Source organism: Panthera leo, chromosome D1 (assembly GCF_018350215.1).
Source record: "Panthera leo isolate Ple1 chromosome D1, P.leo_Ple1_pat1.1, whole genome shotgun sequence".
NCBI classification, from domain to species: domain Eukaryota; kingdom Metazoa; phylum Chordata; class Mammalia; order Carnivora; family Felidae; genus Panthera; species Panthera leo.
The window spans coordinates 85,334,591-85,361,023 of NC_056688.1; the positions used below are offsets into that span (position 1 = coordinate 85,334,591).

General features: G+C 35.4%; 1 protein-coding gene across 2 annotated transcripts in view; it reads right to left on the reverse strand.

Annotated features, from left to right (window-relative positions):
- DCDC1 (doublecortin domain containing 1) overlaps nucleotides 1-26,433 on the reverse strand; it is a 479,157-nt gene that overhangs the window by 245,428 nt on the left and 207,296 nt on the right. For both annotated transcript variants that reach the window (XM_042906361.1, XM_042906360.1), the window contains 2 exons: nucleotides 13,298-13,390; nucleotides 5,520-5,690 (listed from right to left, as the gene is read on the reverse strand). In XM_042906361.1, coding sequence (XP_042762295.1) covers nucleotides 5,520-5,690; nucleotides 13,298-13,390 — 264 coding nt within the window. The remainder of the gene's footprint in view (nucleotides 1-5,519; nucleotides 5,691-13,297; nucleotides 13,391-26,433) is intronic.

Here is a 26,433-nt window from a genome sequence, read left to right on the forward strand (position 1 = left end):
CCCTTGCTCACAACCAGAATGGATTAATGTAAAGTTAATGAAGATTTAAGCTTCAGAACCCTTACTTGCTCCAGCTCATGAGAGTACTAGAAGTTGCTGGGAGCTACAGAGTGTTATAAATGGGGAGGAGAAGCCAACAACTCCCTAGCAATTAAGGGGTATTTCTATGTAAGTATTTCTGAGAAGCTGCCTATAAAAGGTCTCAGAAGAAAGACTCTACAATCCTCCATTAGTTCATTGTGATTTACTTTCTCATTCCAAATAAATATCCGCTTTAAGCCCTCATTTTAAAGAGCTTCCTCTCCTCCACTTTGTATAAGCTCTAGCCCTCACAGAAATTGGATCTGCCTCTACTGGAAGCAAATGGAAGACAACCCACAGAGCATTATTGACCAATTGTGTGTGAAAAGCACTAATTCTACTGTAAAGACTTCCCTGTACCCATCTTCCACTTGTTCTCCCCCATGCTGTCTCCCACCCACTCACACATCCCACACTCTTACTTATCAATTCTCTGTCACAATCACACAACTTCCTTCTAGTTTTTCCACCCACCATCCCTTAAAGCTTTGTTAATATCATTTCCTATCAACCCTTTCTTTCCTGTTCTCCCAGGGAGACACTAACATTTCTGACAGCATCTCCATGGGGACAAAGAAGAGGAGGAGTTGTAAGAAAGAACAAGACTGGAAAAGCAGAAGTCACTGAGCCATGGCTATAGCAGATGTTTTCAAAGTGGCTGGGGGTGGAGGCATTGACAGAGGATATAAGGTAAGTAAAGGTTTGGAATAGTAAGAAGTTGCTCCCAAAACCTGAAGAACTTCATAAATTATGGTGCACATTGAGTGTGACTACTAAATCTAAAAACAATAAGAAATTTCATCAACCTAAAAGGTGCCATGATGTGAAAGCAAGAGAGTCTACCAGAACACAAAAAAACGCACACTGTGTTATGAGTATATAGGGCAAATGAGTGCAAATGGAAATGATATGCAAAAGTGAGAATGGTCTTATAACACATAATGTGGTTATGGGTGATGTAACTGTTTCTTAAAACTCCCCTTAATGTTGTTATGTCATGTTTTCAATATTCTTTTTTTTTTTTTAACAAGGAACTTTCCCATACCAGTGATGGGACATCCAGTTTAGTTGTTCTCTCTGTCCTTTGTCTTTTATGTCCATTTAAACTCGATACTATTACGCCATGTAATTGCAAAAATGGGACTGAGGCAATATGGAACACAGGAAGAGTGTGTCCTTTTGAGAGGTGACCTGCTAGTATTAAGATCTAGCCAAAAGCTGCTATTTGTAAATTATCAGTGAGAGATATGATGAGGATGAGAACCTTAGTGAAGAGGTAAAGACAACCACATACAATATGAAAAAGCACCCCAGGGGATTTTGAATCACACCTGGCCTTTAGACCATCATTGAGAGCCTCTGCTCTAGAAGATGATGACAAGTACAATCAATTATTTTGTACACACACAATATTATTTTGTACACACACATGTATGTATATAAACATAGATGTATAATATATTTAAATGTATATATAAACATAGAGGTATAATATGTATAAATATAAGTATTTATATTCATAATAAATAAATATAATATTTATAATAAATATAAAATAATTTTATTTAAAATTAAATTTATTTAAATTAAAATTATTTAAATTTATCCTATTTAAATTTTTACTAAAAATAAGTAAAATAAATATTTATAGTAAATAAATATATTTATATATAACAAATATGTTTATAATGAATAAAAAATATATATAAATAAACATATATATAACTATAAATATTCAACAGAGTGATAGTTCATCAAAGAGAGAAAATTAGAAAGATGATCATCTTAATTTATTGTATTAATCAGGTACTTTTCTATGATCAAAATGGATAGAAAAGGGGAATTTTTTGTATTATTTTGTATTATTTTTTACTAGAACTAGACTTTGATTTATAAATAGAAAACATATTTGCTTATGGATATATCATCTAACACTTTGCATAGGTCATGTCATAAGGTGAGATAGTTATTCATAACCAGAAAATATATGGTCTTGGCCACAGTAACTCAGAGGTAACTGGGTTAGAGAATGTGCTCCAAGTAAGGGCAGCTCATCCACACCCCATGGAAAATTAGAGTTCAGCCAGGCAACTGACATGAACTGATTCTGGAATTAACTAAGGATGGTATGCTGTGGGCTTTTGTTCAATATCTCTTCAGTCGAAATTAGCAAGTTCTCCCTAGTTAAGAGGAAGTACAGGAATATGCCTCAATTCTAAGATTTGCAATTCTGAATATTTAGGATATACTTTGCTAATCCATTTTTTTCTCTCCTTTCTGGCTGTTTCAGACATAAGAACTGGCTTAGAAAACTACATATCTCAGTTTCTTTCCCATCAGTCCAAACATCTACTCCCAACAATTTTGAGTTACTACAAACCATCACTGAATATAAACTTTGGAAGAGATGCACAGTAGCAGACCATTATATAGTGTTTCTACTATACACACATGATAGCATAAATAACTTCAAGGAGAATAGGTACTAACAAAATGTAATAAAATAATTAGGAAGTGAAGACTATTACCTTTAAAAATTTTTTTATTGTTTATTCATTTTTGAGAGACAGAGAGAGACAGAGTATGAGTGGGGGAGGGGCAGAGAGAGAGGGAGACACAGAATCCAAAGCAGGCTCCAGGCTCCAAGCTGTTAGCACAGAGCCCAACCTGGGGCTCGAACTCACGGACCATAAAATCATGACCTGAGCCAAAGTTGGATGCTTAACCAACTGGCTCACCCAGGCACCCCTATTACCTTTCCTTTAGGTGTGACCTATTTAATTGTAAGTTTATATAATTTTAAAAAATTAAGTTTATTTATTTATTTTTGAGAGAGAAAGAGACAGAGAGAGCAAGTGGGGGAGGGGCAGAGAGAAAGGGAGAGAGAGCATCCCAAGCAGGCTCCACACTGGCAGCACAGAGCTCGATGGGGGGGGCTCAAACTCACAAATTATGAGATCATGACCTGAGCCAAAACCAAGAGTTGGACACTTAACCAACTGAGCCATCCAGGTACCCAGTTTATATAATTTTTAATTATGGCTGTATTTAACAACTGGCTGACAAAATTTCTGAAAGTTTAACAATCAGCAATCTCAGACCAGTAGAAGCAAGATTCAGCTTACCAAACCAATTAAATCAAAACCTCTGGAGATGGGGGCATTGATTTTTTTTTAAACGTCTCTAAATGATTCTAATATGACAGCCAAGATTCAAAGACCAGTGGTCTGTGCTAAAGCCTGAGGATATGGCTGATGCCCAGGTTTCTTGGAATATGGGGAAAGGAATTTATTCCCTAAGAGAAACTGGATGTTCCCAAGGTGAAAACTGGGGCATAAGGAGAGAAGCTGAGTAGCTCATGGGAAAAGAATAATAGAGATGGAGAACACCTTAGAGAAGGGAGAGAGAACTCAGATAAGACTAGGTGACCGACCATCTGTTTTGCCTGGGACTGAGAGGTTTCCTGGATGTGAAGGTTTCAGTGCTACAACCAGGAAAGTCATGGACATATGAGAGGTGGCATTGGATTTTTCCTTTTAATTAGTTTTTATTAATTTAAATTTAAATAGCTACATGTGGCTCATGGGTACTGTACTGAACAGCACAGTGAGTCTAACCAAACACAAGAAGATGGTTTCTTTGCATATATACATTTCCTCTTCTGTTTGCTAGTACGGAAAGAATTTTAAAGCATTTTAAAAAGAGAAGCATATGAGAGTAGTAGCTCAGATCCTAAAGTTAAATATTTGCTATCAAGCCCATGTGCTAATGTGAATAACTATCACCAATGTGATAAAAATTATTCAGAAATAGGGGCACCTGGGTGGCTCTGTTGGTTAAGTGTCCTTCTCTTGATATTGGCTCAGGTCATGATCCCATGGTTCAAGAAATCGAGCCCTGCATCTGGCTCAGTAAGTGCAGAGCCTGCTTGGGGTTCTTTCTCTCCCTCTCCCTCTCCCTTTCCCTCTCCCTCTCCCTCTCCCTCTCCCTCTCCCTCTCCCTCTCCCTCTCCCTCTCCCTATCTCTCTCTCTCTCCCTCCCTCCCTCCATCTCAAAATAAATAAATAAACTTTAGAAAAAATTCAGAAATATGGAACAAACCTGTGAGGGGGAAAAAAACTTTCATTTTTTTCCAGGACATATGATAGTTGCTGATACAAACGAGCGGGAATAAATGTTAAGGCAACCATGCTCCCTCACCTAGTTCCTGTCTTAATCAATAGCAAGTACTTTGCAAAATGCTGGAATAGATCTGTAACCATGTCAGAAGTGTGGAAAAGAACAATGCTACTGTACTATGGGAATCCTGACCTTGATGTTTTAAGCATCGCTTCCTAAACCTTTAGCTGACTAGTACAGATTATGGAAAATAAATTTTGTTTATTGTGTAATTACGTTTCCCCAAAGGTCAATTTTTGCATGGTAATATTCTCATTCCAAATGCAAACATGTAAATGTCATTTGAAAAAGTTATAGATAGAAAATAAAATGTTCATAATTACAATATAAAGTTTATATTTGTTGAATAAAACTGAAATTAAGAAAGAAGAATTATAGAGATAAAGGTTGATCGAAATATAATTACTTTGAATGCTATCACATTCAAATCTAAATATAAACAAAGAAAATGATGAGTCGTAATGGTTCATTACTTAGATGGAAAAGGGCCATCTGTTGAGTAATTCAAATTTTTTCTCTTGAAATGTGGGATATGAAATTATAGAACAATTGACAGACTTAACATGGACACTCGATTATGATAAAGAAAAGTATTTAAATTCCTTAAGCTTTCAGTACCTAATCCACTTTAGTAAAGTATGAGTTACTCTTTTTCTCTTCGAAAGATGTAATAACAAAAGGTAGCCTAGGACATTTAGCCATCTTGTCCTGACAAATAACCAATTCACCTTTTTTCCCAGTATATTCTTAAGTATTGATTTTACCAAGTGAACTCAGACATGTGTCACACTTATCCAATACAGATCCTTTTCCTTGGAAATGTAGTTTGAACATCAATCAGTCACCTGGCCTTTCACCTCTAATTCCTATTGCCACTGTCTGTCAATTATTAAAGCCTTGCCTATTTCTCTAAATAAGCTATTTTTTTAACTGAAACACATATTGACTCCTGTTAAAAATATATGTTTCTTGGAAAGGTATTCAATGTTCACATGATTAAATTTCTTCATTAAAATTACTTTCTCGAGTTGGAAAAACTACTTAAGCTTATAAATCCACTTTTCAAAGGCCTCTAGGTATTTTCTTTTAAAACATACTGCCTGAATGGTAATATTAGCACTTGTAAGCCAAACTCCAGTTTGAGAAAGACAATATCAAAAGAAATTCAAGCTGAGTGGCATTGTTAGAAGGGTCTTCAAATGGTGCAGAGTGTTTTCGTCTCTAGCTGAACCCAGCGAGAGTTATAGAATGACACCCACCTTGAGCTGCAGGCCTCCCGGGATAAGAGTGTTTGCTGGAAGGCTTTTAATGTGTTGGTAGACATAAGAGGAGAATTGCTCCTGCTCAGCCTGTAATTGGGGGCCAAGTTTTGAGAGATGACCTCTGTTGCTTTTGATAGCTGTCTGCAATTCATCAATCAGCCTGCTCACCTGAAGGGGTTAAATTACAAGAGTTGTTAGCAAGAAGTAATTGTTGATGTCACACCTATTAGATTTTTGAGTACCTAGTTTGATGGGAGGAAAAATGACTTCAAAACAAGAATTTGAGTATAGATCCACCTTCAAGTAAAGATAACAGAAAAGATATGCATTCTTCCATCGACTAATTTTATTTATGAGAAAATTTATAACCTTTGCACTTCAGGTAGCCATTTACAATCACGCAATGAAAAATGTCTCTGTATATGAAAAGAAACATGCTTCTGAAAAGTTTGCAAAGGACTTCTAAACTGATTAACAAAATAAAATCTTCCTAAGACTTCAATTATTCCCAACTATGTACCAATGACAGTATTTATTTTTATTATATGAACACTGTGTTATATAGATTTATGTTTTCTCTCACAAACACTAGTTGACATATGGTAGTGAACAAAAGAGACTAAAAGCTTAAATTCACTTTATCTATGAATCTTTGAAGTGATTAAATTAGACCCATTTAGAATTATGAATGACTCTGAATAGAGCATGGTCTATTTGAAATATTGGGTTAAAAATCATGGCTCTTCCCATTTACTGACTGAGAGACAATGAACAGGTAATAAAACCCTCATCTGTAATGAAGAATAATACCAGCCTTACCATATTAAGAATTAAATGAGATTACGGAATGAACAATACAATGTCTAACTTATAGTAGGTGCCTAATGCACATTATATTATTATAGTTCTTCTTTTTTAAATCTAGGTGTTTTCTGAACATCAAGTTTTGGTTCTTTTTCTTGGTGTATCTTTCCTATCCCTAACCTACTTCACATAATGCAGATAAAAATTTGAAACTATTTGCTGCATAGATTCTCTATCTCACTTCAATGTCCATAGTGAACAAAGGGAAATTGTTCTCCAAGAGGCTCCCTCATCCTCTTTCTCTCTCTTTCAACTGAAAATATTGTATTTGCCCTAGTCTGTACTCCAACTCTGATGTTATATCCATGATTTCTATCCCTTCTGCAGAGAATTTCTGAGAAGTCAATGAAAACAAGTTTGTACTATCATCCATATAACTTGAATATTAATTTTTATATTCTATGTAGTTATTTCAAGATTACATACGTTTTTTTATAAGTATATATATACACTTCAGTTACATTTAACTTTTTTCAAGAACTTTAGAAGCATTATGTGCATATGAACAAGCTAATTTAAATGATTCCCATTTTTCTTTGGTCTTTCATAACTCTCTTATTTGTCCCAATGTCATCAATTATCTACTTCTTTTGAAGAAACCTTCTTTTAAATAAAGAATTTGCAAACTTTTTCTCTAAAAGGGACAGATAATAAATATTTTCAGCTTCATGGCCCATAGTCTCCATCAAAAGTATTCGAACCTGCAGTTGTACTTTGACAGTAGCCACAGACAACATGTAAATAAATAGTCATGACTGTATTCCAATAACACTTTTTCTTAAGTTTATTTATTTATTTTGAGGGACAGAGCATGAGCATGGAAGGAGCAGAGAGAGAGGGAGAGAGAGAATCCCAAGCGGGCTCCATACTGTCAGCACAGAGCCAGACACCAGGCTTGAACTCACAAACCTTGAGATCATGACCTGAGCTGAAATCAAGAGTCAGAGGCTAAACCAACTGAGCCATCCAGGCTCCTCTTCAATAACAGTTTATTTAGAAAACTAATCAATGGGCTGGATTTGGCCCTACAGCTGTAGTTTGCCAACCCTTCTTCCAAATTCATATATTTCTTCTCCTACCTTCCCTTTTGTATAATACCTGGTCCATGCCAGGTCTCCTACCTTCCCTTTTGTATAATACCTGATCCATGCCCTCATCTCCTCATCCTCTCTTCCTACCTGAATTACCAAAACAAGTGAGTTTTGAGTGGTCTACTGAGTGGTCTCTCCACCTCAAATTCATCCTGCCACCTCCACAAAATTAATCTACCTTCAATAGCATATTGAACCCTCCAGTTACTTCCCCAGATTCCTCAGCATGGTATTCAAGATTAAAGATCTATTTTCTGGAGTGAATTTCTCTGCTTTTCCATAATACTGTTAACTCTATTATAAAGTTGTAACATTTAAAATATAGAGATGATAAATGATCCAATGTTAATCAGTTTCCAGGCTTGTTTTCATATACTACCCTCCAAAATTATCATCAAAAATGATAGATAATAATATGTATCATACCAAAACTAGAGACCAAAACAGGCCAAATGACTTGCTCTTATAGTTATCTGACAAAATTTAAATCCAAGAACCAAAGCCCTTAAATACAAAGACTCCAGATGCCGTTTCTCCAAAGCACTGATCCTCTCTGAACCTAGCCCTAACCCCAGCTGGGCTCATATGATTGAAATCATATGAATCAAAATCATATGAATCAAAATTATTTCAAATTATTGAAATAAAATGATTCAAAAAGACATAATTTATGTAGTCTTTAATTTAATGTATAAGGCTAGTCAGTAATACTGCTCTCTTCAGTTTTATTTACTATATTTTGTACTACAGAAAACCACCAAAAAAGAAGAAGAAGAAGAAGAAGAAGAAGAAGAAGAAGAAGAAGAAGAAGAAGGGGAGGAGGAGGAAAAGAAGGAGGAGGAAGAAGAGGAGGAAGAGGAGGAAGAAGAAGAAGAATTATTATTATTATTTCAGGCTTTGATTTGAGAACATTTTTATACATGACTGGTTTTACTGTCACAATCCATAGCCTTTCACAGATAGGGGATTTCATGTGACATCAGAAATCAACCAACCATACAATTGGTGATGTCATTTGCATCCTAAAGGGCTATTGGTTAGAGCCTTAAAAGTTTCATTTCCTATGAATCCTTTGTTGCTTCAAAAAACGTCTCTATCATTTTTGCTACTTCAATTGTTCCATGATTATCTGTTAATGTATATATAATTATACCAATTATCACCTGTTTTTTTAATAAGTTAAAGCTATGAAATAAGATGTCCTAGCAAAACTTAACATATATTAAACATATGAGAAAACATATCAAGAATCCTGCCACTGACATTTTGATAAAATTTCCATCCAATTTTACAAAAACTTTGTTTCTTTACATATTCATAATGTCTTTAACATATGCTCAAAGTGCTACATTTTATTTTCAGTTATTGTGATAACATATTACCCTTAAAGACAACCCTACACATGAAATAACTCATACACCAAAAATTGGATAAGTAATACAATAATCCTGAATTATTTTACATAATATGATTTTTTTTTTTCAAATCACAGATGTTGCTAGAAGGGGAAAAATGCTCTTTAAAATTCCTCATCATGAATCTTTTTTTCCTGCAAATCCGTTTTTTTTTCTCTCTCTCTCTACAAAGGCAATGTGAATAGGGGTAAAAGGAGACAAAACTTGACCTTTTGTGATCCCAGCATTAATGGGTCTGTTCATAATTCAATCTATGTGTGTGTGGGAGCATCCATGTGGAAACATAGAGGCCTGAGAGACATAAAGCCTTTCCCTTTAAACATTATCTGACCCTATCAGTCCCATTCACAAAAGAAGGCTTACGTATGCATATGTTGAAATAATGCACCATCTCATTGTGCAGCAGAAAGCCTACACATTCTACTCTTCATTCTCCGTGGAAATGCAGCACGGAAGTGACACTTGTACAGAATTTGGGAGAGGGACAAATGAGCAGAAGGTAGCAAAAAAAATAAGAGTATTCGATGAGGAAAAGACCAAACTTCTGAAAGAATGCAAATGCACACCTGTCTATAAACATACACAGAGGTTTTTGCTTAAAAACGTACATTAGGTAGTTTGGTCATGTTTTTACGACACATTCATGTAACTCTTGAATTTATTAAATTCTTGAAATGATGTAGATGATTTAGATTTAGATTTTGGCACAAAATAGTATTCTGCTCCTAATCATTCTAAAACGTATGCATATTGAAGTTGTATGTTCTGAGCTATACATTCTGTACATTGTAGTTTGGCTATTATGAATGAGGTTTTGAGGATCTCCTGGTTTTTCTAATGATGAGTTCAGCTGTTTGCCTGATTGCTATGTGCCCGTGAGTCCATTTATGTTAGTAAGGAGGACTCCAGAGAACTTTGCACTAAATTATCACTTGAAATCAGCACAAAGGGCTGCAGCCTTTATGCAAGGAATGTCATCTTGGCATACAATACATGGGGGGGGGGTGGTCTCCAAGCTAGGTTAGTGCTTAAACTTAAGAACAAGAAACTTTCTAATTTATGACATAATTAAGAAGAACCAGAAAGGGGACAGGGAGATGAAAATGGGTATTTTAAATTTCCTAAAATCTCTTCTTGATTTCAGGCCCAAGGACACAGTGTTTTCCGGGTTAAAAAGAACCATAACCCAGACTTGATGAACAAAGACTAGAAAAGACATGAGAGCCTATGAGAAAAGTAAGGTATCTCTTGATTTAGAAGGATGGGTTGCAGTGTAGCTACAAGAGAACTTGAGGTGTGCACCATTTCTTACTCATACCGCTTCAAATGCTCCCAACTTTTTAATAGTTTCCAGAACCCTTCTGAAATGGAAAATATCTTGGAAGAAGACTTATCTTGTTTCCAGCCAGAGGGCCCTTCTGTGTGCTGCTTTTAAGCCTATTCAAGAGTCTGACATTCCCATCCACTCATAGAGGAAGGAGCCATTAAAACAGAGACATTTAAAAAATTTTTATTTCCAGCATAGTTAACATATAGTGTTATATTAGCTACAGGTGTATAATATAGTAATGCTACCGTTCCATATATTACTCAGTGCTCATCAGGAGAAGTATACTCTGATTCCCCTTCACCTAAAATAAAGATATTTCTAATGTCTTTATAAGGCTATGTTGATGGCAACAAGAATAACGTCAGCTACACCTTTTGAGGAAGGTATGAGAATGTGCCTCATAGGCTTCTAACGACAGGAGTATAATGAACCAAGAGTCCCAGATACTGTGCTCTGAAATCCATCGCCAGGTTGATACCAATGGCTGAGGATACTGAAGCAGGTCTAACTCAGGGAGTCATAGGACTCCTCTGAAGGACAGCTTTAGGTCAAGGATACACCATCAGCTTCACCGCTGTGAAGCTTAGTCATTCCTAAGACTGCACCGGTGTCTAAGATGTTTCCATCTAGTCTGCCCTTCCTCTCTCCTTCACTTGAGTTCAAGCCTGCATTTCAGTCTGATAGGTCTTGCAGCCTTACCCAGAGTTCTCCCCATTTCTCTCAAAGACATTTCTTCTAATACAATACATACACATCTAGTCCTATCTTGGTATTTATTTTTCAGAGAACCTGGAATAACTTTTAAACCAACAATAACAAATTGCATGCATATTTCCAATAAATCATTTCCAAAAAATTAGTTTAACATGTAACATCTCCTCAAAGTAGTCTTATGATACATACATTATTTCTAGGTTTAATGTGGAAAAATTACATGAAATAAAACAAGGTTTTAAGATAAAACTATAGGCAGCAGAAATGTAAATCTCAGATTTTATGATGTTTAGTTTGGATTTTGAACTATATCTAGAAATAAAATATTTTTGTAAAAAATAAACTGTGGGCAAAATAAATTTTGAAGTAATTCTCCCCCTTCCCAACATTTTCATTTCTCTTCACTACCATGATTTCACACTTCTGAATATGAATTAGGGTCAAAACTTGACAGCACTCACTTTTTCTAACCAAACACTAGAAATTACACATCATAATTAATATAATCACTTTCAAAGTAATAACATAGAAATTATTACCATAGCATATAGAATATATTTAGAGACTATTACATACACACCCACACATATACTCACAAAACACACAAAATATATTCCCTTTCCTGCATATTTGATTTTTTAAGCAAACAGAAGGCATTTGAAGCCATAGCTGATCAAGCAAATATGGGACCAAATAACGTATCGTACATGAAGAACACTGAAGTATATAGGTATTAAGTAAGCATTAAGATGATAATAAAGAAGAAATAACAAATAAACATGAATACTGTTGGATTTTCCAGAAAATATCATTTTCATTTCCAGTGTGGCTAACAAGGTGGCATTTGAAATGATATATTTAGCATAATGATAATTTTCCTGGGCCGCTTCAAGTTTTCAGTTTCAATGAAATTATAGACTTGCATAAAATATCAAAAAAATAATTACAATACTTAAAAGGCAGAAAATATCTATCTGTTCATTCTTTTAGGTGTTTTATATTTACCTCTAATAATAATTTGTCACTGTGTTACATCACATTATAGATGTAATTTTAATGCTACTAAGTAGAGAAATTTATTTGTATTTCTTAAAGTTTACCATATCAAGATACATGATAGATTCAATTTAAATTACTATAAAACATGTAATAAAACTCTCCAACTGGGATAAAACATTTCCAAATGAATAGAGTGTAATATTTTAAAATTTGTAACTAAAAAATCTAGTCTTTTAACTTGTTAATATTAAGTAGAATGAGTGAGAACTGTAACTTAAATCTATACAATTGTTATTTGCTACATCTAGAAACTATTCAAGTTGAATATTTCTTATGAAAGATTCTCTACTGAGATTACCAATCTATACTTACAATATAGTCTTTAATAATGGACATATACAAGTCCCAAATATTAATTTGAATCTCTAATTCAAAGACTTGAATTCTCTGAGGAAAATGTGATGCATTGTACCTGTTCATTTTTTGTAAAATACATAATTAGCTGGACAGATGCAATCACAATGATAAGAAAATATTAAAACCCCAAAGCTTGGATAGATTTCTTTGCCGAAATGTCAAAAGAGAATGACATGAAAATTTAATTTTCATATATTCACATTACCTTATTCTTTAAGTTGATTATGATTTTATTTACTGACAGTGGTACATGGGAATTAGCAAATTCATGATCTCTCCTCAGAAAGAGTAAATGGCTTTGCATTCCAGGAAACTACATGAAAATCATTTTCCCCTTTTGTCTAACACCAATTTTGTATTATTATTTCATTTATGGAATATGCTGTCAACTTCACAGCATGAGCTTTGGAGAGAAGGTTTGCTTTAATAGTTCTTCATTATAATATTGCCTACAGAATCTTATGATTAGCTCATTTAAGCTTGACATTTGAAAACTACAGTTTTTCCTTGCTAGGAGATAACATTGTTAGCATTTCTAAAATTCAGAACAATAACTCCATTCCTAGAAACTCAGAAAATAAAAATAATATTTGGTACTTATTCAAAGTTTAATAAAATCTTAACCTTTTCCCTATGTTAGCATGTGTTAGTTATAATTTACAGATTCAACTTGCATGTAATAATTTCCTAATTTAGGAAATTTATGAGAAAGTTGTCAGAAGTATTTTCAAAAAATTACAATATTTATTCTTTCAACCATATAATTATTTTTCAAGTTGCCTAGATCAATACAATGCTTCCAGTTTTGACCAATTTTTTTTCCCATTTTGTTGCTATCAGATAACTATAGCTGGTTCACTATCAGAACCAAGTAAAATATGTCTTAATTTTAAAATGAGCACTCATTATAGTTTTGTCATACAGCTTAAAAAGTAAGTTACTTACTTCTTCTTGTGCCTTATGGTGTTCCTTCGCTGTTATTGAAAGAATTACTTTTTTGGTAATTTTCTCTTTCTGTTCATCTATAGCCAGGTTCAACTAGGAAAAAATAAATAAATCACATGAAAACAGGCACCTACTGACACCTAACTGCAACATTTATTCAAACAACCAATTTAATATAATCATGGAAGGTAATTTCAAACTAATTTGGCCCATACTTATATGAAAATGAACCCCATTTAGATTAAGTTGAAAGTTCATTTTTATATTTAAAACATTTAACACTGAATCTTTCACTTCCATTTTTATTGTTTTTAAGTTTACTAAAATATGATTTGGGAGAGAATCCTTAATTGCAGACATTTGATGAATACTTTTTAAAAGTATTTTATCAAAATGAGCATAGCAATTTTTTTATTAGGCTGATAGTTTCCTATTACAATTTTTCATTGCCAGTAGGGAATAAATTGGCTGCTGTTAGATCAGAATAAAAATTCAGGAACATAAACCAAAAGCAAACATCAATTCAAACACTCTAGAACAGTTCAAAATGACTTATAGTATCTCATGACAAAAAATAGTGTATCTTAAATACCTGAACAGTTACCTACAACCTGATCCACTTACAAAGGCAGATAAAGGTCTACTATTGCTGCTAACCCATATGTTATAAAAGGTGAATGTGTCCATTCTGTATTTCTTTATAAATAATCCCCATTGAAACAGAAGCTATTTTCAATGAAAGGAAAAAGCTGAACTAACACAATAATATTCACTCAGCAAACTGGTATTAATAGAAAGAAAGAAACAGCCTAATACAAAAACTTGTGAATTGGAATATTTAACAACTCTCAAGAAAGGGACTTGCCATGTTGTATCTCTTTGTTGAGGACTAAGAATGAATAATGGCCATGCTTTTGTTTTGTTTTGCTTGTTTTGTTAATGTTATTGCTTTAATTCGTGTTTCTCAATTGTATACTTGGAAAATAATGTTTGAGTTAACATGAATCTTTAATCCATACCTTGCTTCAAAACCCATATACTTGAGATAAAACGGGGTGGGAATCAATAATACAGTTTCCTCAATCTAGTTATGGATATATGCTACAAGAATAGTATCAAAACTGTGAACTCTTCATCCAATGACAGGTAATATAGCTCAGTATATCCTAGATTCTGTCCTGGTAGAGGGGAAAAGCCCAGGAATCCTTAGGTGATTTTGATGATCACCCTAGACAAGGAGTTGACAAACATGTCTGTAAAGGGCCAGAGACTAAATACTTTAGGCTTGGGCAGTAGGGCATACAGTCTCTGTTGCAATTGCTCAATTCTGCCTTTGTAGCATGAAATAGACAACACATAAGGGAATGAATGTAGCTATGCCTCAGTAAAACTTAAAAAACAGACAAAAAGTGGCAGGCTGAATTTGCTCAGCAGGCAACATTTGCTGATCCCTGTCCTAGATTGAGAACAGCTAAAAACAAGTTTGTTACAAAATAATCATCATGTAATATACAACATGATGACTACAGTTAACAATGCTGAATGGTATATCTGAAAGTTGTTAAAAGAGTAGATCCTAAGAGTTCTCATCACAAGGAAAAAACACGGTGTTTTGTGTGTGTGTGTGTGTGTGCGCGCCTAATAGGATGATGGATGTTAACTAAACTTCTTGTGGTAATCATTTCACAATATATATGAAAGTCAAGTCATTATGCTGTATACCTTAAACTTATACAGTGCTCTAAGTCAATTACATGTCAATTAAACTGGAAAAAAAATCATTATGTGAAATTATTCTTAGGATCACTTTCCCCAAAGAATATTTTTTCCTGTACTGAAGTAATATAAAAACATAATATTAAAAAAAGTCAAATATCTACCTCATGGAAGCCTGTGTGTAAGTGGTGGCACAATATAGTTGTGTCAAGTCTCTATGGCTATTTCTTAATGGGGGGATTCTCATCTCAGGGAGAGATGGGTGAAGAAGAAGGACTGGGAAATATTCACCAAGCTCATCCATTTCTTACAAATTTAATTTCCAAATGCACAAACATTGAGAGCAGATCTTTTTTTGCAGGAAAGCAAAACACAACAAAAACAGAGCTACTAAACTCTTTGGTGCCCCAGCAGTAAGTCAGATTTTAATGAGGTTTCCCAGAGGCGTGACATTTAGAACTGCTTCCACATAACTCTTTAAAAGGTGGGAATTTTTTTACCTTCGAAAGCACCACAGTTGGAAAAATCACCTCCATTCTAATATTCAACTTCTGAAGAAGCACTATACCAATCTACATAAGCTGAGGACTAAACCTATCAACATTATTGGAAAACATCATATGCATACCAAATAGAGAATCCAGTAAGATATTGAGAAATGAATAGTTAACAAAATATAAAGATACACACATGGGCCTTTTCTGGAAACAGACCAGCCATTCCAAAAGAGATTTTAATACAATCATCTAGAGAAAATTATTGAAAGTAAAAAGTCAAATTCAGAGAGTGCATTTTCCCCATAAGGTATAAGTAATATGCAGTGCTGGGGTGCCTGGGTGGCTCAGCTCAGTCATCTGGCTCCTGATTTTGGCTCAGGTCATGATCTCATGGTTCATGAGTTCGAGCCCCGCATCAGGCTCTGCGCTGACCGTGAGGAGCCTTTTTGGAATTTCTCTCCCTCTCTCTGCCCCTCCCCTGCTCATGCTGTCTCTCTCTTTCTCTTAAAATAAATAAATAGAAACTTAAAAAATTTTTTTCCAAAATAATATGCAGTGCTAATAACATCTTTTCTTCAAGACCCATGTCATGACAACAATCACAGGATTTTTCTCTCCTGTCACTTTGGAGGAGAAGATCTTGTTTCTTCATTATGACAAAATCGCATGCTTTTGATTTACTGTTCTCATCTAAAATGTACGAAATAATTTTTGTCAATGGGTTATATATTTCTGAGGCTAATTTTTCATATGTAAAGTGGGTAGAAACTTCAAATTAAAAATAAAAAAAAGGATATTGTCCTAAGTGAAATAAGTCAGAGAAAGACAAATACCATATGATCTTATTTATATGTTTAATATTCACCCCCCTCCAAAAAAAATATTGAGCTCATAGATAGAACAGATTGCTGATTGCCAGGGGAAGGTGTGGAAGGTGGGTGAAACAAGTAAAGAGGGTCAAATGGTACACATTTCCAGCTCTACAATAAATAAGTCATGGGGATGTAATGTATAGCATGAGAACTATAGTTAATAATACTATATTGCATATTTGAAAATTGCTTAGAGAGTAAATCTTAAAAATTCTCATTATATACACAAAAAAATTATAACATTATATGGTGACAGATGTTAACTAAACTTATTGTGGTAATTCTGCAATATATACAAATATCAAATCATTTTGTTGTACACCTGAAACTAATATAATGTTATATGTCAATTATACCTCAATAAAAAAATAAACAGAATGATGGCTAAAATTTGTATGTAACTATGAAAAACCAAGTCTCTACCAAATAAGGCAGTGAGAAACACTTTGTTCTAACTGTATCTTACCCTTTTTAAATGTAAGAAAACACCCTTAAATATTCATTGTGTACATCAAAATCTAAAGCTAAATAGAAAGGTTTAATTTACCATTTTTGTCAGGTGTTGTTGCTAAGATTTTAAAAATATGTAACAAATATTAGCTGTCCAAAATTAGGTTAAAGTTGGTCTCATTAATATTAATGGTAACCATACTAGAACAATCAAGAGACTAGTGAAAGACAGTAGCAGAAATGGAAAAAAACAAGAAACATAATGTCTCTGTCAAATAAAACTGAACAGAAAATGCTTCAAAAAAATCCTCTGGTTAGAGAAATAAGATTAAAAAGAAGTAAGTTTACCTTAGCCTGTTCAGGAATTAAGAAAAAAGTCCGCAGAACTATACCTGAAGCAACAGGTGTCAATGAAATGATTCCCAATGACTTTTACCTTTCTGACTATATCTATTTTATATAAAACTATTAATGCTAAGGTAGCAGGCATTATATTTTCTCTAAAGCCCTAAAGGGTCATAATTTGGTAATATATAGTTCTATATAACATATATAGCCTGTTGTGACTATAATAAAAAGTGCTCTTAATTTGAGGAATTCTTCAAACATTTGCTGGTTCAGGAAGCTCAACTATGGGCATCTTAGAGAGGACAACAGATTCAAGACCTCCTTCTGGAGAAATACAGACAAAGCAGCAGTGATCTTTTGTGTGTGTCATTAACAGTACACGGCTTTTCTTGTTTTTTTTTTTTAACTTCTCCCCCAAATATTTTAAAGATGTACTTTATAAAAACCATAAAGATTAAAAAGTTTTAACTGTGTAAAAGTTTCAACATGACAGTAAGATCAAATAAAATATATTTTATAGTAGAAAATAACTTTAAATAAACTCTGGAGTCCAATTATTAATACCTTTTAAAAAGGCACAGTAATCAAACAAGCTGGTATGATCTGTCTACTTAACTACATATTAACACTCTAGATAGGTGCTAACCAAAGAGCCCAACCATACTCTCAGCACTCTGAACTACAGTTCTGCACGTACTTTTCTCTGTATTCAGAACAGCTAGTGATTCAATTGTGAAGTAGATGATATGCGTTGTGTATAATGTCCTTAATAAATCAATGTAACACAACACAAAAACGGGATCTATCTTTCTATCAAAAATCTAACTTTTTGGCTGGTAAATTGATTTAATAATAAATTATTTGATCCATATTTTACATGCAGATCAATATAGGAAATACAGTTTAGCAAAAACCACAGGACAATCAGCGTTCATATATATTGACAAGTTTCCCAATGGTCTGTTAATATACAAAAGACTGGGACAAATTACTTATTTATATATACAAAACATGGTTATAAAGGCCAGCTGCAGGTATTTTTTTGGAAAGTGCATTTTAATAAGGTCCTATTCATTTAAGGAACAAATGGGGAAGAAGTAGTTTGCACTACAGAGTTTAGCGCAAGAGCTTTCTCTTTTTCTAACCACGAAATCAATCATTTGTCCAGACTGTGGGAGTCAGAGTTAGTTACTGAAAAGAGCTCCGTATATAAACAAGTCAATAACTCATTGTGTGTTATTGTCGAGCTGAAGAAGTCGGCTTTCAAAAAGCTGCCCCTGCTTCTCTCAGAATGAATGTCACTGTATTCAGAGACTGGGAGAGAGTCCTTTGTTTCCAGCCATTGCTGGCTGCCATTTATGTATGGGAACAGGAGGGTGGCTGCTAGGAGTGTGGGGGAAGCCACTATTTGGTATCATGGATGTCCAGGAAAAACTGAATTTTGTCAACCTAAATCATTTGTATCTGAAAATGCCTTAATGGAATTGATACAGAGTGTCCATACACACAAAAATATTTGCTCAAGAAGCAAAATGATAATGAGTCTATGCCATTTTAAAGTGAATCAGGCTGATGTTTTTGGTTTCCTACCTGTCAACAAAGATGAAGCCAAAATATAGGCAATGGTTTGAAAAGTTCAAAGTACAAAATTGATCTGGTGAACAAGTCAACATGTCAAATGAACACTATCTGTTTGGGCCATTAATATTCAGGGTTATTCTTGGAACTCTCAAAGTGTGTGTGTGTGTGTGTGTGTGTGTGTGTGTGCGCGCGCGCATGTGGGTGAACTTCTCTAAGGCATGATTTTATGTGTTCAACACTTGTGATAAGTTAAGGAAATTTGAACTATTTTTTTTACTTAAAAATTAAATACCCTTTAGAATTGAACTGAATGTAAAATTCATAAGATATAAATATTATCATAGTCTTATTTATTTCATCTTAGTATTTATTAAAAACCAACTAATTTATTTAAAATCAAACTAGGAACTGCGAAGAAGCAGCAGACGAGGATTCAGGATTTGCAATTAGATTGAGCAAACAAAAAATACATGTAGATCTGTTTAATAAATGGTCTTCATTTGGGGCCAGGGGAGATGGTCTCTAAAATCTTTAAACAAAAGCTTAGCTCTTAATTAGATAAAGTTGGAAATGTAGGTAAAGAAAGTGCTGGGAGTCTATGGCTGAATGCAACTGATCTCATTTCACCTCACAATTTAGAAAGCCACAGCATTAAATAATATAATATGCTTCCACATGCAACAACTGTGCTAGACATTTGCCACATACAACTTGGTTAATAGCAAAGTGAGATACAATTGAGGAGACAATGAAAACAATAGGAAGTGAGAAATGATGTATGCATGATGTAGATCATAATTAATTGTCAAACGGAGGTATAAACAACACAATCTACAAGTACAAAGGTCAAAAATATTATTTAAGGTGGAGATGGAAAGGCAGAAACAATGGGTAGTATCTAGCTAGGAAAATAAGTAATAATATAGGACAATGTTATTAGTAAATATTAATTAATGTTGCTAATTAGTAATTAGTTACATGATAAAATTTGTTCTAAATACAGTTAGTGAAGTGACTTGACATGGCCTCAGGAGGGAGAGGAGAAAATACAAGCTGAGTCTTGAAGGAAGACAGAGAAGGGCAAAGCTGATCCAAGCGAGTCAGCCTAAGGCAATGGTCTGACTGGAAGGAAGCTTTCATACTGGGGAACAAGAACAAAGATGGCTGGTGTGATCCCACACATAATCTATTTCTAAACTGAATTATACAGTGGAGTTTATATGTAAAATGCTAGTGTTGTGATGATGGTATAGTGACAACTTTATATCATTCAGTTCTTAGCTTTGCCTTGGTTCAGCCTCATCTTCTCAAGCTGTATACTCTTACCTCAGTTCCAGTCTTAGACATCCCTTAACTAAATCCTGACCTGGCCTCCACTTCCAGCCAGGTTGTCTCACTTAAGTCCCTTCTGTAAAGAAATTCAAGAGTGCCACTTCCAGACTTGGGGAAGAAGCAGAACCCTTAGTTCAAAACTGGCTGTGAATTCAGGCTCTGCCACAGGTTAGTTCTGAGACACAGGGCAATAGTGAGGTTTATACAGCCCAGGCCTTCTACAGCCAGGGATTCCTCTCCTGTCCTTGCTAATTCTCTGGAAAAAAAAAAAAAGCTGCTTTTACCATAGCCTGTATCTTCTTGAGGACAGTTTGTTTTAAGGGAGCACTTACAAAAGAAATCTTTGTATACTTAAAAACCAGCAAACAAAAACATCACCACCATTTTAAAACAGTAACACTTTAAAAGGTTTTTTAAACATTTTGTCTAAAAGGATGCAAAAGACAATTCTATTCTATATAATACTTTACCTACAATTTATTTAACATTTAATTAAAGAAACAAACTGTTTTGGGACGCTCGGGTGGCTCAGTTGGTGAAGCATCTGTCTTATGCTCAGGTCATGATCTCACGGTTTGTGAGTTTAAACCACCACCACCCTCAGGCTCTGAGTTGTCAGCTCAGAGCCTTGAGCCTGCTTTGGATTCTGAGTCTCCCTCTCTCTCTTTCCTTCCCCCGGCTCATGCTCTGTCTCTCTCTCCTTCAAAAACAAATAACCATTTAAAAAAATTTTTTTTTAAATAAACTGTTTTAAAAATCTCTTTTCTTTTCTGTTTTTTTTTAAATTAGTTATAAGCAAATTTTAGCCCTTTCACTTTCCATGGGAAAAGTGGCACTGAGTTAGCCCTGACTCACATGCCAGATTATAAACTTTCGCCCAGACATCTGTCACAACTGGAATGCCACATGACCTAAAGTGAACTCAGCTCATCCTCTCAAACTGTCTCTACTCCATTTCTTCTACTACTGCATGCAATTTTGGAGGGACCATGCTATCCAGTTTTGGTGGGTCCATGACCTCTTCCTACACCAATCAGCTTCTTTCTTCAAGAGATACAGTGTTAAGAAGGGAACCACAGAGAGACATCAACAGTTGGAGAGAATCTGGCGCATTAACAGCACCTTAAAGAGACATTCTTAGATCTGGATGTCTGGAGCTATTCTGGTTTTTCTACAGCCCCTTTCTTTGGTCTTTCTTTAAATTTCATTTACAACCACCTGCCATCCCATTAAATTATTTTTGCCTAAGCTATCCCGAGACAGATCCCACTGATTGAAACCCACAAACCCTGGGGCGCCTGGGTGGCTGGCTCAGTCGGTTAAGCGTCCGACTTCAGCTCAGGTCACGATCTCGCGGTCCGTGAGGTCAAGCCCCGCGTCGGGCTCTGGGCTGATGGCTCAGAGCCTGGAGCCTGCTTCTGATTCTGTTTCTCCCTCTCTCTCTGCCCCTCCCCCGTTCGTGTTCTGTCTCTCTCTGTCTCAAAAATAAACATTAAAAAAAAAAAACCCACAAACCCTATCAGATATATTATGTATGTCCTCATCATAAATGCCCCATTACTTTAGGAGATCTGAAGGAGTCTCTGTTTCTTGCAATTCAAGGTATTCAATTCAAATGTCTTAATAATATGCCAAGTTTAAAGTCCTTCGGGTATTATAAGGGCACCTGGGGTGGCTCAGTCCGTTAAGCATATGATTCTTGGTTTTGGCTCAGGTCATGATCTCGCAGTTGGCAGGATTAAGCCCCGTGTGGGACTCTGAGATGACCATTCTGGGGCCTGTTTAGGACTCCATCTCCCCAGTCTCTCTGCCCTTCCTCTGCTTGCTTGTGTGTGTGTGTGTGTGTGTGTGTGTGTGTGTGTGCGCGCTCTCTCAAAATAAATAAACTTTAAAAAAATACAGTCCTTACTGTATTATAATGGGTAATGTAACAGGGGTAATGGTTTAAAAATTATCAACACACTTTTTTTTTGTCTTTCCAAGTACAAAACTGCCCCAACTACCCTAGATGTTCTTAGGATTTTTCACAATAATATCAGTTCTGACATGTATGACAAAATTGTGCAACGAAACAATATCCTTGAAAACCAGACCATTGCGTTTAGAGATGATCTGCCTCTCAAGAAAACCCTTAACTCCTCTCAGCATATAAAAAGCTAAACTTAGAAGACTCAGCCCATAAATGTCCCTTATAAATTAAGAATAATGACTGACTGCTGTTAAAGGTTTGCTAGAATTAAGAATAAGGAAGATACAATGTAGAAAAAAAAATTGGAGTATGCCATTTCCTTCTGTCCTAGAGAAAATGTAGGAAGAAGTCTCAGAAAGAGAAGAAAGTATAAAATAGCCAGAAAAATTAAGTATTAAGTCCCCCTTCTATAGGGTGTTACTTGGGGAGGAAGAAAAGTATCAGATCAATGGAAACAATTCTGGGACCAAAGGGTCTTCTGCTTCCTTCCCCTCAGTATGGACACAGGGAGGGAGCTGTCCTATAGCACTAGGACATAGTCACATCGACAAGATGACATGGTATAGGCTGCCAGAGGGAGACCTGAGGTTTAGCTTACCTGAACAAGCCTTGGTTCCTATGAGTCTTAGGACTTGGAAGTAGCTACTTGGAAGTAAGCTGAGAAGTTTGCTATAGACTATGGGCATAGTGAGGGAAATATGGCTCTATAGTGAGAGTAGCACCACAGACCACTCAAGCCAAGGCCAATTAGGTGTCAGTCAGACCTTGGGGTGGGGTTCTCTAATACTAGAGGAAGTCAAGTTTAGGGTGGATCATCTACAAAGCACCACCCTAAAAAAGAGCCTGAGCCTAAAGAATGGGCCTATAAGTTCACATGTTGCAGACCAGAAAAGCATCCAGCAACTAACTGAACAAGGGATATCCTTCCACTGGCAAGCAGCTGCCATGACAATGTATATACATTCCAATGGTCCGGCTAGAAGCCAGGGGTCCCTTTCCCCAATGCCTTGAGGATATGAAAGTCACACAATCCCTTGGTCCATATACCTGAAGGAAAGAGTCTATCTGAGAGAAACAATGACCTAAAAAAAGCTATTTAAATGATCAAATCAGACTAAGCCTTAAACTGAATCAAACATTCAGTTATTCCCGTCCCCCCAATGATCCAATGGGCAAGAGCTCAGGAAGAAAGCATCAATGTCAGAAAATAACTGAAAGTCAGGTAGTCATTTTGCACACAAATTGTGTACACACATATGAGAGAGTCTGTTGTTAGACTGAGACAAGGAACAAAAGCGAAAACAGGATTTATAAGACACAGGATAGAAATAAAACAGTCAGACTGTACATTTGGGGAGGAAATTGATAAACTGGCACCAACCAAATTGGGTAGGCCAATCAAGGGTAGCAAAGGAACCATTTTAGTTGTTTATGAATTCTCCAAATAAACTTGAGAGTTCAGGTGACAAGAAAGTGTGGCAGGCCACTTCTGTATTGTGTCTGCTTACCCTGTCACTTCAGTTACTCTAGTCCTGCACTGTTTCCAACACTAGAACATTTCATTTCTTTACACCAAGCAATAAATCCCATTTTCTGTCACTCACTAAAGTGACTATCTGAATCAGAAAATTCTTTGCAAACTGTAGTTAGGATTCTGAGGCCCAAAGAGGATAAGCCAGATAGGCCACTATCCTTACAGAAAACTGTCTGCATATGGGTTAGACTCAGTGTGATGCACTTTACATCTCCAAGAAGCATATTTCCAATCATTATTGCCTGCAGTGGTGGAGAAAATCTATCTTCATCAATCCTTTGCGGACCAGCTTTGGTCCATCTTTGTCTATGAAGTCCATTCTGGCTTCGTCCTCTCTCTCTATGCATATATGAGCTAAAATATACTACCATATACTACAGATCGTGCTACCCCCCCTTTATTTCACTCTTTTATCTAGTATATTTACTAAATTCCAATGTTGATATAATCAATGCACTATATTGGTTCTGTGATATGAATATCAATGAGATGCCTCTGTACCTTCAGAGGGCAGTAAGAATTGCAGTTCAGCAGTCCCTAATAGTTTTTCCTGGTGCCTGTCTGTCCCCGTGGCAAGGATAAAATGTTTTCATATCTTCAGTACATTCAACTATAATGGGCAGACAGCAGACATTCAATAAATACCTATGACGGATTTAGTGATGAATAAGAATCCTCAGATTCAGAATGCTTTTATTTTTCATTAGACAACTATTTCCTAAGCGATTTGTTCAGTGTTATGAAATAGGGATTTTCCAGTCAAGTAATTTTCTTAAACACTAGGTTTAATCAAGATAAGTGTGTTTCTTTATAGAATAGTACCTAAGAGCCCTTAAGATGCTAATAGATATTATTGATAACCATAAGAGCACCTCAGGGGTATCCAGCCAAATATACTTCTGGAAATGTGACAAGAGACCAACACTTCTCAAACTGGTCTTGAGAGTTGAGGATGGACCTCTAAGAGTTTACAATAGACAGTACCCAGATAGAGGTAGCATAACTCTCAGTCACCAACATAGCTCAACCCTACTTGCTGTGCTTCTCCCAAATTAATCTACAATTCTCCGATGTAATTTCTTTGTACCTTGAAAAAGATATTCTGTAATACATCTAAAAAAATAATGACCAAGACATTTCTGGGGAAAAAAGAAGAAACAGTAAGACTAATATTAAAATGTATATTAAAATCATTATAGTACTATATCACAGTGTGTAGCATAAGACGGAACTAAAAAAACAGATCAAAACAGACACAATGTGTATACTTAGGGCTTTATTACACATTAAATGCAATGTAAGTCCACTGTCTCTTAGCCACAACTCCAAAATCCAACATTCTCTGAAAACTGGATTGTTTTCGGAACTCATCAGGCAGCAAAAGCAGCAAGGACTGATTTATAAACTCTACTTCTCCCACTTAATGTGAATGTTTCGCTGTGAAAATATTAAAGTGATTCATTCATTCCATGAAACTGTTTCATACCTCACTGAGGTTGTGACATAACATATGGTCAATGTACTACATTACTTTTCTAAAATCCAAAATATATCTGGCCCCAGGGTAATCAGATAAAGGACTGTGGTCTGAATTTCAAATCAACAAGGAAAGGGTGGATTGTTAAATAGGCAGCACCGGCATGGACAACTGACTAAAACTTCAGAAAATACGTCAAATCCGCTTTTTACTTTACACGCTTTTGGTGACTTCAAAATTTAAATTTAATAAGAGTACTAGAAGATAATTTCTGATTTGTAAAGTCTGAAAGGAAAATATCTCTCCAAGTCTAATATGGGTAAATTTAATTAAAGTCCTGAACTTATGTACCTCGAAAAGTAGATTTAATAAAATTGAAAAGCAACAATACACTGAGAAAATATTTGCAATGTGACAATAAGTCAATACCCCTAATAAAAGCACTTTGAGGTACACTAAAAATTATTTACTGTTGCTTTTTTTATTTAGTGATTTTACAAGTTTATATATGATGCTATGTTCACCACAAGCACAGCTACCATCTGTCCCATTATATCTCTATTACAGTATTGACTGTATTCTTTATGCTCTGCTTTTTATTCCCATGACTTACTCATTCCACAAGTGGAGGCTTGTATCTCCCATCAGCTTCACCCATCTTGCCCAAACCCTGACCCCTCTCCCCTCTGGCAACCATCAGTTTAGTTTGTTCGCTGCATTTATAGTTCTAATTCTGCTTTTAGTTTGTTTACTCATTTTTTAGATTCCATTCATGAGTGGAATCATATTGCATTTGTCTTTCTCAGTCTGACCTTAATTCACTTAGCATAATACCCTCTAGGTCCATCCATGTCAGGTAGATTAAAAAAATTATTAAGGAAAAGATAAACACCAAAGATACTAGGAGCAAAGAAAATGAACACACAATTTATAAAAGAAAAAAATACAAATGGCAAAAGAATAAATGCATAAAAAAGTTCAATATTACAACTAATAAAATAATTGAACCTAAAACAATGATCAAAAAGATTTCTAATGATAAGGATTAGTGAATTTAAGGATTAATGAATACAGGGAAAATGATACTTTCATGTATTGCTGGTGAAGACACAAATGCTACAGCATTTAGAGGCAAATTTGGCAACGTATATCAAATCTTTAAAATGTGCACAAGCAGGGGCGCCTGGGTGGCTCAGTCGGTTAAGCGTCCGACTTCAGCTCAGGTCACGATCTCGCAGTCCGCGAGTTTGAGCCCCGCGACGGGCTCTGGGCTGATGGCTCAGAGCCTGGAGCCTGCTTCCGATTCTGTGTCTCCCTCTCTCTCTGCCCCTCCCCCATTCATGCTCTGTCTCTCTCTGTC